Genomic DNA, 15302 nt, shown 5'->3' with positions numbered 1-15302 from the left:
TTTTTAACCAATTGAGACCTGGAGACCTGGGATCTGTGTATTTTTTTTGATTTGAGCTAAAAAAGCATTATTTTACACTTTGGCTATTCAAAAATAGCAGATATACAAGCTCATAGCGCGGCACTCGGCGCGCTATATGAGCTTGTAGATCTGCTACTTTTGAAAAATTGTGAAAATGTGTGCAAATCTTTGAATATATATATTTTTAAAGCGAACATTTTTAACTAAAATCTTTGCTTCTGGGGGGTCCCTGGAACAACATATTTTGAGATGGAGGTCCGCGGCCAACTACGTATAATTTTGGGGTCCTTGACATGAAAAAGATTGAGCACCACTGATATAGAAACATACGTTTTTTTCAGAATACTGTTGGGATTTAGGAGACATGTAGAATTGGCTTCAGGTCTTAATGGGTTAAAGGGGTAGTTCACCCCCAAAATAACTTTTTTTCTATTGATTACTGACCATCTGGAGCCTTGAATTCATAGATATTTTTTTGTTTTTGTCACATTCCTAAGCCAATAATTTGATTATAATAAATGTGTCCCCATTGATTCCGGTAGGAGACACAAATGCATTTGTGTCTCCTACCGGAATCAATGGGGCTACATTTATTATAATCAAATAATAAAGGAAGGAATGCGACAAAAACAAAAAAATATCCATGAATTCAAGGCTCCATGGGGTGAGTAATCAATAGAAAAAAAGTTATTTGGGGGGTGAACTACCCCTTTAAGGATAATAATTGAGACCTCACCCTTAGACATTACACTCAATAGTAGTCTCCTACCAAACCAGACCAAATATAATATGTACATAAGCTATTGGAAGGTTTGAGTCTAGTCTAGATTGGACTATACTTTTTTTTTTTAAATGCAGGACTATGTATTGCAGTACTTTCTACAGTTGATATTTGTGTTAACACTGGTTACTGCTGTTACTATTGCAGGTGTACACAAGCTATCACTTGGCACGAGTTTTTCCTTTGCTCCAATGTTTGTCTAGCTTGTGAAAATCACTCCAAGCAGTGAAAAATAAATATATTTGCCATATTGGATAGTTATAATCAATTATTGATTATTTTGTTGAATGTGAAAGTATGAATGAGGTGCAACAGTAGTACACCCGGCTGCCCTACATGCAGTCATCAACATTCAGGGATGTCAGGCCTAACCTGATCAGCAATGATGTTTGGATATACTTATTCACATTCAGTTCCTTCTGTTATTCTCAAGTCTACAAATTAATGTGATGCTTGATCACATGGGGGGAAAAATGATGCCGGCGACAGCCGTGCATGGCCAGACGCATTATGTTTCTGGGTTGTTTGTACATACGTACTAGGGGTGTCATGATACGCCTAATCCACGATTCGATTCGACTTTCGATTTTAAGGTCACGATTCGATTTTCGATACGATATATAACGTCCTTTTTTTCAGCTTTGAGGGCTATATGATTATTAATTTAGGCTATTGTCTTGATTTGTAAAGAAAAACACATGTTTCTCAATAAGTCCCTTTTATTTGAATAATATCAAATGAGAATAACAAAAAGGGTTTTATGCCCTTACAACAACTGTCATTTTCAGATTCTTCTTTAAGATGAGTTAACAACAACATTCTTGTGAAGCTCTATAACTAAATAAAATCTAAATACAAAGTTGAACATGTAAGAAAAAAGGATCCAAAGACAACTATTATTTGGCTACATGTTCTACATGTTCTTAAACATCTTAAAGTATGTTCCCATTGTTTGAACAGGTAAGAGCTTTAACAAACAAGAAATGTGAATAATAAGCTAAGCCAGGGGTCTCCAACAGGTTTTTTTTTTTTACCTTAACCCCACCCCTTTTCTGAGGTGAACTTTAGCCAAAAATAGCAGATCTACAGGCGTTGTGAGCTTGTAGATCGGCTATTTTTGGCCGAGAGGTATAGGTGTAGAGGGGAAAAAGAGAAGACGGAGCAACTATCAATGTGGAGACAGTGGAGCATAATCGACAAGCGGTAGCCGTTTTGTCAACAACGCGTCGGGTGCCCTCATAATTCACTGGGAAGCCAAAATATTGTCAGACTTTTGACTTAAAGGAAGCGGGAGGGTTTTCCAATTCTTCCGTTTGTGTATCATCATTACCATCGCTGGCTTCAGCAGTGGCCATGGTGAAATGTAAAGTAGTAATACAGACGCAACGCTACAGTGGTCTCTCTCTCTGTCCCCATCCAAACTCCTCTGTGGTGCGTGTGGGTTTGTCCTCTCGACTTTTTTTTCTCCCCCGTCGTAAGCTCGCATGCGCGATGCACGGAAAAACACAACAGCGGCTCCATGAGAGGCTCGAGCATGCCTTCACCCGGACGTGCAATCGGATGTGCGCATGCGCGGGAGTATTTTTTTTAAATTAACCCTTGAATCGCGATACGGCTTTTGATTTCGAACGTCATTTTCGGTTCGATTTCGATACGTATCGAGTATCGTGACACCCCTAATACGTACTAGGGGTGTGCCGATATATGTATCGCGATAGGTTTTTGTGACGATATGTATCGTTTTGGGGAGAAAAAAATGTGTTTAAAAAAATAAATGAAAAAAATGCATTTATTTTTAAAATAATAAAACAAAAATGCAAAAACAGAAGTATTTGTTTGCATTTTCATAATAAAAAAGTACCATGTATCGTATCGTATCGATGTCGTGAGCCCAATATTGTATCGTATCGTATTGTTTCGTGAAATTAGTGCACACCCCTAATACGTACTGTATGTACACCGTCTGTCTGTCTTTCTGTCCCAACCTAGTAAACGTTACGAACGTTGTGAGGTGGTCAAGGTCACCGTGACACAAACATTAATTAAATTCCTTCAAAGTCTTCATTCACTACATGTACAGTATTTAAAAGCTCATAGCACGGCACTCGCTGCTGAACACACTGTCTACTCTACTGTGTATCTGAACACACTGTCTACTGTGTATCTGAACACACTGTCTACTGTGTATCTGAACACACTTTCTGTTGTGTATCTGAACACACTTTCTGTTGTGTATCTGAACACACTGTCTGCTGTGTATCTGAACACACTTTATGTTGTGTATCTGAACACACTTTATGTTGTGTATCTGAACACACTGTCTGCTGTGTATCTGAACACACTTTCTGTTGTGTATCTGAACACACTGTCTTCTGTGTAGGTGAACACACTGTCTGCTGTGTAGCTGAACACACTGTCTGTTGTGTATCTGAACACACTGTCTGCTGTGTAGCTTAACACACTGTCTGTTGTGTAGCTGAACACACTGTCACATTGCCATATTGGGAGATCAACAGTCATCACCTTCCATGATTGGCCAACCCAACGGATTGACTTTGTGGATTGGACAAACTTTGCGTGACATTTGTGCCACTGAAGCAATTTAAGAGACAACGCACACATTAAGACTCCAGTGTTGTTCAGAGTGAGACAGATCTGACTTTGTTTCTAGTGTGAGAAATGTTCTGCTGGACGGTCCATCTGAATGGAGAGCCAAGACCAGGCGGTCAGGCTGTTGCTGTTGCAGTGGAGCACAAGGTGTACTACTTTGAAGGTTTGAAGGCTCAGATTGATGTCCATGTTTTCAACACAGTGTCTTTGCGTTGGAGGAAGTTGCCTCCAGTGACAACTGGAAGAGAAAATCCCCTCGTGGTTTCCACCATGCATCAAGGCCACTCAGCTGTACTGATAGAATATATCATCTACTTCTGGGGATGTTTTCCTTACTGCAACGTTCTTTATGCATTTGATGTTGACGCCCACATATGGTTCAAACCCGAGGTGTCAGGGACTATTCCAGAGGTGAGGATGAACCACTCAGCCTGTGTCTTGGGGAAGGTCATATTTATCCATGGAGGATTGAAGGATAATTTTAGACGCACTAATGACATCTACAAGTTGGACACCAACACAATGGTCTGGTCTTTAATTAACTCCAGAGGAGCTCGACCACCTGCTTCATCATATCACTCTGCCACCATCATCGGGACTAAGATGTTTGTATTTGGGGGCGAAGAGGACCCGTGGGATCAGAACTACAACTACATCATCAGAGTGTTTGACACAGAGACCGACTGCTGGCTGAACACACCTTCTGCACAGCTTCTTACAGAAAGACGCTACAATCATTCAGCCTTTACCTACAATGGAGAGCTGTACAAATATGGTGGTTACAGTTACTCTAAGTCTAAGTACTTCAATGATCTGTGGAAATGCAATCTAGAGACATTCTCCTGGAAGAAGGTGGAGCCCAAGGGGAAAGGACCGGATCCAATGTTTAAGATGTGCTGTTGCATGGTGGGAGATCGTATCATCCTCTCTGGAGGAGATAACAAACCCAATGACCTGATCATCTTAGACTTGAGTCCTAGTCTTAAGACGTTATGTAAGCTATCAGTTATTCAGTACGATCTGGAGCAGTCTGAACTCCCACACAACATCAGGTGGGAACTGGCAGCCATGACTACCAAGAGCAACAAAAAATAATCTGTCCTCTAGAGAAGACTACGGACTATTCAAGGCTATTGTCATGGCAGACCCTGAACAGTGTTGGTGCCAAGTATGGAGTGGATCAGAGCAACGGCCCAGGTCCTCATGTTACGTTTGTGACGTCAACATGTGGGTCCATGCCATTTACCTATGAAATAAATAATGATGTCAATGGACATGGTGGTACTTTATGAACAAAACATGTTTTGACCTTAAATGTAAATTAACGTGTAATGTGTTGACTGCTAATGAGCGTCGATTTACGACGTCGATTGACTATAGGAGAGAGATGCTTATAATGGCACAAGATTATACACGTTCATAGAGCTTTATAGTTACTAGTTACTTTGTAGATGTTACAATCTATCTTTAATAATACTAATTAGATTTAAAGAACAACAGTGATGTAAAGTAAGTTATTTTACTCCACTACAATTATTTGAAAACTATCTAACCACATATTTTGATGCCAAACATTTTTAACACAGGCCTTTTACTTGTAACAGAGTATTTTTATATTGTGGTAAAAAACGGGACATTCTGCACGGAATTTGATTACAAAATAACAGAAGGAAATAAGTTGTACAACATTGTACCATAAAAGTAGTGAAAATAACTTTGTCATGTGTGCAACTTCTTGTGAGGTAAATAATCCCCCCCCCCCCACACACACACACATACACCCAATGGAATGAGTTGCATATTCTCTATTCGGAAATACAGCACTGAGCGCAGTTACTTTGTAGATGTTACAATCTATCTTTAATAATAATTAATAATCAAACAACAGTAGGCTACGTAGTACATGTTTAATAATTAAATCACTGATCAAAGTTCGAGTTTCTAGCTTTCAAAAACAGCAGATATGCAAGATCATAGCGTGGGATTCAAACCCGGGCCGTAAAATCACTGGACATCAGCTTTAACCACTAGACTGACTTGACTGAATATATATAAGACGTCTGTCTGTCTGTCTGTCTGTCTGTCTGTCTGTCTGTCTGTCTGTCGGCGCGCACAAGCTGCACAGTCAGACATGCACACACGCACACACACGCACACGCACACGCACACGCACACACACACACACACAGACGGATGCGCATCAGTTACTAGTTACTTTGCAGACTTTATTATTATTACAAAACATACATTAACCACTTCAGCCTTATATAAACGTTGTCTATTTTAAAAATAGCAGAATTAAGCTACATGTTGTGAGCTTGTAGATCTGCTATTTTCAATTTTGACATAACGTGTGAAACTTTCTGCATAACGAGTACTTTTACTTTTTAATTTGAGTACATTTTGATACCAAACGCCACCTCGTGGCTGAACGGCCACACTACACTTTCTGATAATTTCAATGGGAGGCGCTAAGAATCTGTGGGCGTCAACTTTGAAAGGTACCCACCGAAACCTCTGGATCCCTACGGTGTCCAATAGGCGGCCGTTTGAAGATCGTGCATGAATGAACGGGTAACCACTGTACTACGTCAAGGGTTCTCAAACTTTTCAGGCAGTAACCCCCCAAAATAATCATATTTGCCGAACTACAAGCTCACAACGCCTCGCACTGCGAGGCGTTGTGAGCTTTAGATCGGCTATTTCCACAACGTTTCTGTGGAACATTGTGAAGAAAAAAAAATTTGGGGACCCCCCTGGGGGTCCCTGCCCCCAGTTTGGGAACCACTGTACTATGTGAGTCTGGTCAGACATGGATGTGGAGGGCAACTGGTTGGCAGAGGCATACAACCGCGATGCAGTGTTTCTAGTTTTCATTAAACGTATACTATATCTCTTCATATTTTGAAATACTGATTAGCAATGACGGCACGTTAAGTACAACATGTTTAGCAAAAGTTATGGATTGAAGAATGCAGTATAGCATTAGCCTTTCACAGTTTTAGTGTTAAACAGTGGAGTCAGTGACGTAATTCGTTACACCATTATCAAGTATGGGAAGGTAATTGTCGGGCACATAAATAACTTTATGTAAATACATAATGCTTGGCTGTCAACAGCCTGTCAAATCCCCAACAGATCTATACTTGGCATCATCAAATGTCTCAGAAACAGAAGTGAATAGAGACGAGAACCACTAATGGAGTAGATGTGAGAATGTCTCATGTTCAGTTTAAGTGGATGTCATAACTCACACACAAACAGCAGCATTCTGCAGCATTCAGACATGCCAACACAGAGACTCACTTTTTCCATTCGGTTTTACTTCTCTACTCATACACATTTCATAAAACCTCTGAAAGATACTCAGTATGTGATTACGGATGTAATGTAACGATACCAAAAACTCATGATATGGTACAGTATATCTGGATATACTGGAAGAAGTACTTAGATATTTTACTTAAGGAAAAGTAGCAATACCACAATATAAAAATACTCTGTTGCATGTAAAAGGCCGTGTTCAAAATGTTACTTGAGTAAAAGTACAAAAGTATTGGCATCAAAATATACTTAAAGTACCAAAAGTAAAAGTACTAAATGTTTGAAAATAGCAGATCTACAAGTTCACAATATGTTGTGATGCAACGTGTTATGAGCTTGTAGATCGGCTATTTTCAAATAGCCTAGGTATAAAATAGGGCTAAAGTGGTTAATGTATGTTTTATAATGTAATAATTTATATCTACAAAGTAACTAGTAACTAAAGTTGTCAATTAATTGTAGTGCGGTAAAAGTAGAATATTTGCCTCTGAGATGTAATGGAGTAGAAGTAAACGTACTGAAAATTGGAAATACTCCAGTAAAGTAATAAGAATACCTCAAAAGGAATTACAGTACCTGAGTATTTGAGTTATTTTACACCACTGAGTATAACACAATAACAAGTCCATGATCCGATATTTAACACGATACTGGAGGGCACAACTTTTCATTTCCCATTGATGTGTCATAACATGAGCTGTGTGACTGTAAGTTCTGAATCGTTTGTGAATCTGCGGTTAATGCGATGTAACTCTGCTTGTCAGAGGCTCTGTGTCACTTTAGCTTTTTGTCAGAGCTGGTAGCACTGTTTGACTAAAACCTGATTCATACTAAGTTGCGCATCGTGCCTCGCACCGAAAATAGTCGATCAACAACTCCAACAGCGTCGCAGCGTGACACGTTGTGAGCTTTTAGATCAGCTATTTCCGGTACGAGACACATGGCCCGCAACTAAGTATACGGTAAATCAGCCATGAGGTTCGACCGTGATGGAATTAAACGTTTTTATTGCTTGTCCAAGTATTTGTGTAACGTGTTCTTCAGATTAAAAAGCAAGGCAGGTTAATACATGGCATATAGGGAGGGCAGCGGTGGCTCAGGAGGTCGAGCGGGTCATCTGGGAATCAGTTCGATCTCCGGGCTCTTCCGGGGCTTCGTGTCGAGGTGTCCCCGAGCAAGACAACTGAACCCCAAATTGCTCCCCGTACGCTCACTAGGAGCAGCACACTGCTCCTAATAGGATTGGTCAAAAGGCAGACAAGTAATTTTCCCCCAGGGATCACTACAAATACCCTTTTTAACCCATTCAGACCGGGAACGCATCCGTGTCATTCTAAGATTTCTTTGGTAAAAAATTGCTTCTTTTTTTTTTATCGTAAAATTTTTTGCAAATATTTGAATATATATATTTTTAAAGCGAACATTTGTAACAAATGTCTTCTAAATCCTAACAGTTTTTTGAAAAAACTCATGTTGCTATAATCAGTGGTTCTCAAACTTTTCCATGTCAAGGACCCCCAAAATGATATGTATTTGGCCACGGACCCTCCATCTCAAAATATGTTGTTCCAGGGACCCCCCAGAAGCGCAGATCGGAGTTAAAAACGTTCGCTTTAAAAGAGAGATATATATATATATATATATATATATATATAATAATAATAATATATTGCACAAACGCAAAGGCAGAGGCAGATCTACAAGCTCATAGTGCGGCACTCGGTGCCACGCTATGAGCTTGTATATCTGCTATTTTTGAATAGCCAAACTATGAAATAATGGTTGACGTGGTTAAAATCTAAAATGAAACAGATGCTGCATGTCCCGGTCTTAATGGGTTAAATGGTAATGTTAGGTAAACACTACGGCTAGCCCTGGCTTAAAATTCAATTTGTTTTTTTTTTGTAGCCAATTCCCGCCATATGTACTGTGGTACCTGTCACTGTCAATCTCCCCGTTTGGCCTTGGGAATGGTGTGGACAACCACATGTCTCCTCCGATACACACGGAGGCGCCGGCCACTTCCTTTAACCTGACAGAGAGGCTTTTCATTGAGAGTGTAATGCACACACAGAGGCTCACACCATCTTCCCCCACTTCCACTTCCTGCTGAACAGGCGCCCTGACCCAACCTGTAGAAGAGCTGCTGGTGCAGCGACAAAGAACACAGTTTCCATACAGTGTCTGTCTGTCTGTCTGTCTGTCTGTCTGTCTGTCTGTCTACTTTAGGTGCACTTTAGTTCAATGGTTCCCAAAACTGGGGGTCCCCATATGATTAGCTTAATGTGCAACATTGTTTTCTCACTCAACAGTAAACAAATACAACATACAGTACAAGTGTATACAGGGTATCATCAGCACATTTCTAAAGTGACAATTTAAGACCTTTTTTAATACCTCTAAAATGAAAATAATAAATACAAATACGAAAGGGCAAAAAACAAACAATGCTATACAGATATGTCAAACATTGGCCAAATTGTCAAATATTACCTAAGAAAGAGGCAAACATTTAGGAAAATAGCCGATCTACAAGCTCACAGCGGCTCGCATCGCAAGGCGTTGTGAACATGTTGATCTGCTATTTATCTGTAGAACCGAGTCAAACTAAATCTAATGCCTCAACTCCTACAATTCCAAATGCTGGTCAGGGTGGGGGGTCCCCAGTTCAAATATGATAATTCTGGAGGGTCATGGCCTGAAAAGTTTGGGAACCCTTGCTTTAGTTGAATCTGTATTTTGATTTTCTTTCATAATGTGATCACTAGATATATATATATATATATATATATATATATATATATATATATATATATATATATATTAATGCCAGGGTCTTAGTTCCTCATCAGACACCAGCATTGTAATTATTTAAGTGTTCTTATGTGTGTGTGTGAGAGATTGAGAATGACACTTGTGTCTTTGTGAACCCAGGTCATCCTACAGCCTGGGCCAAGGCTTGTGGCTGCCAGTCAGCAAGAGCTTCGTGGTGCCACCAATGGAGCTGTCAATCAACCCCATCGCCAGCTGCAAGACGGACGTGCTGGTTACAGAGGATCCCGGCGATGTCAGGTCAGTTTGGATCATTTCAGACTTACATGCTGCCACATGGAGTGATGTCTGGGGCCATTCACTAAGCATGCTATTTACTGTAGGCTTATCCCGTCACCTTGGGGTACAACTGCATTAAGATTGCATGGTCTCTAAGCCAATAGCCTGCCCCAGCGCTTCTGATATCTGGTCTAGAGGGGTGGATTCAAAATCTCTGGTGAAAACCACCAGTGGCTCCCATTGGTTCACCGATCTGTGCGCCCGCCCCCGCCCTGCCCCGCGCCCCTCCTCCTCCCCCAATGTGCAGCATTGAGAGCCCTGACGTAACAACATTTGGAGCGACGCCCACTGCACTCTGGTTGGTTGGGGAAATGAAAGGTTGACTCCCACTTCCTATGCCAGAAATTTCAACAGCTTGGTCCAGAAACCTTGGTCCAGGCTTTCTTTTTGAGCAAAACACGAAGGAAAATAAAAGCCTGGAGATCGAGGCTACTAAGCCAATAATGATTGGAGGGCTTATTAAATTAATACATTACTTTTGAGCCTTTTTCAACCTGGTGTCCCTATTCTGGGCATGTCATTATTATAAGCGAAAAGTTTCTAAATTGCTCAAAGTGGTTTGAAAATAGCCAATCCACAAGCTCACAACGTGGTCAACGTTGTGAGCTTATAGATATGTTATTTCCGCCACATGGCAAGTATAATATTGCGTCTTGAAATAGTCCATGTTATGTGAACTCTAAGATATTTGGGTGTTTGTGGGGAAAATCCGTCTACTGGTTCACCCTCACTGCTGTGATGTCGCTCTCACACACAGCTTTTCAAAACCTTTCTTTACTTGTCTCTTTAATCCTTTCCCTCATTTCTGCCAAAAGAGCATTATCATTATCTCCCCATTCTGAACTTACAGTGAGCAGAAGTGTTTCAGCACGGCCTTGATGTGCAATCAAAGGCTAAATACTTTCCACTACATAAAGTCTGAATAATTTCATAGGCGTTCATGTCAGCGTTCCCCAATTCTCACTTCCAACTTGACTATGTAATAAATGCCACCACGGCAAAGGCTGTCCAGATTGCGTTTAAAGTCTGAAATGCAATCTCAATGCAACTCGGACCACCTCTAGAAGTGGTCTGGCCGATCCAATCACCTCCTAATCACATCGGCCTCATTACGCACGGTACTAACACGTGATATTTATACGCATACAATTACCCGTATAATGAGCGATCTGATCACACAGTTCTGTGTAAACCCGACATTTAACAGCATTTCTGTTATTTGCCTTCAGCCTGCACTGTGACCAGATCTCTTTTTACATGCACACTGCAAAGCAGCCATTAGGGATGGGCATTTGGGCTTTTTTGTTTTGGTTTGAACGACAGTTTGAGGATCCAATGGAGTCAGGAGGTGCTTTGTAATACTTTTTTCCAATTTTTGTAACCCATTTTTTTCACCCAGTGCCAATTACCTATGTAATCCTGGGCGCTACACTCCCTCTGCCAGCCCAGGGAGAGCCTAGAGCCGAGCTCATGCCTCCTTCAATGCATGAGAGCTAGCAAGCCGCTTCTTATCACCAGACAGGGCCGGAGGTTCCCTGGTTGCGTGTGGAAGGAACACGTTATTCCAACCAAGCAGGCAATATAGAGACCAGGATTACTGCATGTTTTTGTGAGGGTACCTACCCTGGGAGACACAGGGAGAACATGCAAACTCCACACAGAGAGGCCTTTTCGCCAACCCCACCTAGAGTATGTTTTTTTAATACTTTTCATTGGTTCAATATTTGCAAAACCCACACACAGACATAAAGGGTGTTCAATAGCACTGATTTATAAACAAGACCAGGAGACCTGGTTCTGCCAGACCCAGACTTCACATGACGTGTCAGCCTGTGTCTATGCCCATGTATGGACGAAAGGGGGACAGACTTTTATGGCTGGGGCCTAAGGACAAAGTGACCAAAACCAGTTTTTTGCCCATGTATGGAGAAAACAGGTACAAAACATGCCCATGTATGGACGAAAGGGGGACAGACTTTTATGGCTGGGGCCTAAGGACAAAGTGACCATGCCCATGTATGGAGAAAACAGGTACAAAGCCTCATGTAAGCCAGACCCCCTGGGTCCGGCAAAAATAGTTGAAAAATATAGATAGATGGCTGGTTTCTGCCCGACAGCAACGGTATACAAAAGCACATACCAGCTACAAAATTTCACATTTGAGATCTTTCAGGGTAATTACACTCACTAGGCTGTCTGCCTGCCTGTCTTCACCATCTACACAATTTAGAAAAATGTGGTGCGGAGAGAGCGGGAGGCCATGGTCGCCGGGTCCTCAATCTGATCCTCCCATCTCCGCAGTGGCCAGCGACAATTTTCTCCTCCAGTCACACAATAGCAGACGCAGTGTGATATCCCATTAAGACCTGAGATTCTACAAAAAATGTCTTCTAAATCCTAACAGTTTTTTTTGAAAAAAAAAACTATGTTTCTGTATCAGTGGTTCCCAAACTTTTTCATGTCAAGGACCCCCAAAATGATACGTATTTGGCCGCGGACCCCCATCTCAAAATATTTTGTTCCAGGGACCCCCCCCTAGAAGCAAAGATTTGAGTTACAAATGTTCGCTTTAAAAACATACATATTCAAAGATTTGCACACATTTTCACAATTTTTCTAAAAATAGCAGATCTACAAGCTCGTAGCGCGGCACGAGTGCCGCGCTACGAGCTTGTAGATCTGCTATTTTTGAATAGCCAAAGTGTAAAATAGTGCTTTTTAGCTCAAATCTAAAAATGACACAGATGCGTTCCAGGCCTTAACGGTATATAGAGGACACGGAACACTCTGTCAGTTTACAGTAATACTAAAGTTGGCAGCGCTGACCGTGCTAAGACACGCTGTCAGGATAACTGGCCAATCAACAAGCCTTTGTCTGCATATCACAAAGAAAAATCCTTGAATCATAGAATATTGAATCTCACCGGGGTAGTACAGTAATAAATAGGGGGGGAAAGGTCATTTTTATGCGCACAACAGTGAAGACTCACTCACGCGTCGTTCAAAGTTCAAGGTCTCTTTATTGTTACCTTTTGTGTATGGGTACGCAATTCACCAGCGCTCCTAAATGTGGAGCGTGAAAGAAAATGCGTAGTGTGTGTCATGTTCATTCATACATACAATTTATATAGCGCTTTTCTAAAGTCGCTTTACAGAGACACAGTAAAAACAACTTTATTAGGAAAAGCACGAGTTAAAAGGTTTAACCACGTAATTCCCAGCATTGGTATTGTGGGGAAAGCTTTCGCCGAAAGTAGCAGATCTGCGTCGCATTGTGAACTTGTCTATCGGCTATTTTCGGCGAAAGCTTTCCCCACAATAACAGAAAAAAGGAAATGCATTAGTGTTGAGCCCTGAGGGACTCCAGCTACCCATATGGGGTACATACAGCACGTTCACTACTGGCCAATCACAGGCAGCGCGTCTTAACTGACTAGTTGCTGCGCGGCTGCCTCTTAAAGGGTTAAGGGCTGGGTTTACGAAAAGACCGGCCCCCACCTGCCTCTGATTGGCCTACCGAACGTCCCCTTCGGTGACACACGCAAAAGCTTCCCGCTTTGCCCTGCGGAAGCTGGTGCGCGCCCGAGATACAGGCGTCTCAGAGCCGGAGGAGGCGTCTACCTTCATATGTCTATGGTTGGCATCACCCGACCTAAGGGAGTGGGAGGGGGCGTGGCCTTGGAGGAGTTCAGATACGTAGCGGGGGGGGGCCTGGTTGTTGAGGGCCTTATAGAGCGTCGCAGTTCCCGCCCACTTCCTGTTTTTTTTGGTGCCGGAAGAAAAAACTCAATGCATTTTTCCATTGACATTTCCAAAAATATTTATATCTATTAATTTAAGCCTCGAATCAAGCCATCACGAGATGACATGAATCATGACCATAAAACGTTTTTTTCTGTGATTTTTTTTTATTTTATATTTAATTATATGATATACTATATTTAATAAATACCCTTTGTTTTGCCGTTTTCAACAAAAAAAAAATCACAGAATCAAACGTTTATGGTCATGATTCATGTCATGTCACGATGGCTTGATTCGAGGCTTAAATTAATAGATATAAATATTTTTGGAAATGTCAATGGAAAAATGCATTGAGTTTTTTCTTCCGGCACCAAAAAAAACAGGAAGTGGGCGGGAACTGCGACGCTCTATAGGTGGTGATCAGTATCTTGAAATCTATTATTTTCTTTACTGGGAGCCCAGCCTGATCTCCTGGGGAGCCAGTGAAGGTCACAGAGGACTGGTGTGATGTGGTCCCTGGATTGGGTTCTGGTGAGCAGGCGTTCGGCACAGTTTTGTACAGTGCGTACTGCAGTTTGTTGAGAACCTTGGTGGTGACACCGTATAGGAGGCTATTGCAGTAGTCGCGAGTCTGGATGTGATGAAGGCGTAATCATAGCTGCTCGTGATTTTGAGTTCTGCAATCAGTGTATAAGTTGTGTTTATTTCATGAGGGAAACATATTAAACTTAATGTATCCATAACAACAGTAATAGACATTTTTTAGGAGCATGTTGGACTAGAAAGTGGTTACCAAGACAACACCGTTTTTATTGGCAAATAATTTCCTCTGGTAAAAGGCCATGGTGTGAGAGTGATAATGCACTCTGAAGGTCCTGTCATGACATGCTGAAAGGGCTATTAATGAGTGTCAAATGAGTCTGCCTGTTGACATTGTCTGCTTAACCCATTAAAACCTGTGCCTACAAAAGTTAAAAAAAAGTTAAAAACGTGTGTTGCTATATCAGTGGTGTTCAGACCTTTTCATGTCAAGGACCCCCACAATTATATGTAAAGAATTGAGTTAAAATGTTTGCTTTAAAAACATATATATATATTCAAAGATTTGCACACAATTTCAAGATTTTTCAAAAATAACAGATCTACAAGCTCATAGCGCGGCACGAAGTGACGCGCTACGAGCTTGTATATCTGCTATTTTTGAATAGCCAACCAATGTGCTATATTTATATAGCTAAAATCTAAGATGATGCTTTCCCGGTTTTTAATGGGCTAACTTGTGTTTCTAAAATGGTCAAACGGGTGAAAACAAACACATGCACTGCAATAGAAGTGTGAAATAAAAAGAGGTTTACGTCTCTGCGTTCCTCCGGCTCATTTTGAATGGCTCTGCAGCCGCGTGTTGTCGACACTCCAAAATAGGTTTTGTTGACGCGCCCACTTGACGCCTCCAGTGTGATTACAGCCGTTGTAAACACGGGCTGCGCTTGGTGACGTGAGTGTCTTATGTTTTGAGTGAGTCAGAGCCTTAACGTTTTCCAATGTAGGAAAATAACAGACTTGGTGGAGCCCGCTAGAACCATTATTTCCCATATCTCAGAGCATTATTTCTTATATAATGGTATGTGTGTGGTATGTTTTTTTTTCTATAGCTGGTCTAATTTGGAGCACATGACCCCTTTGCAATTGCACACTCAATCTGTTTTACTCC

The 15302-nt window shown here is 41.3% G+C and overlaps 1 protein-coding gene across 1 annotated transcript in view; it reads left to right on the top strand.

The window, feature by feature from the left end:
- Nucleotides 1–15302, top strand: part of astn2 (astrotactin 2) — a gene marked incomplete at both ends in the record, with an annotated part of 625858 nt that overhangs the window by 311635 nt on the left and 298921 nt on the right. Inside the window, one exon of the mRNA XM_080420257.1 lies at nucleotides 9671–9808. Within this exon, the coding sequence (XP_080276383.1) occupies nucleotides 9671–9808 (138 nt within the window). The remainder of the gene's footprint in view (nucleotides 1–9670; nucleotides 9809–15302) is intronic.

Source organism: Gymnoscopelus braueri, assembly GCF_963280865.1.
Source record: "Gymnoscopelus braueri genome assembly, chromosome: 22".
Taxonomy (NCBI): Eukaryota; Metazoa; Chordata; class Actinopteri; order Myctophiformes; family Myctophidae; genus Gymnoscopelus; species Gymnoscopelus braueri.
Note: the sequence above shows the minus strand (reverse complement) of the source record. Positions and strands in the feature narration are given on the sequence as shown.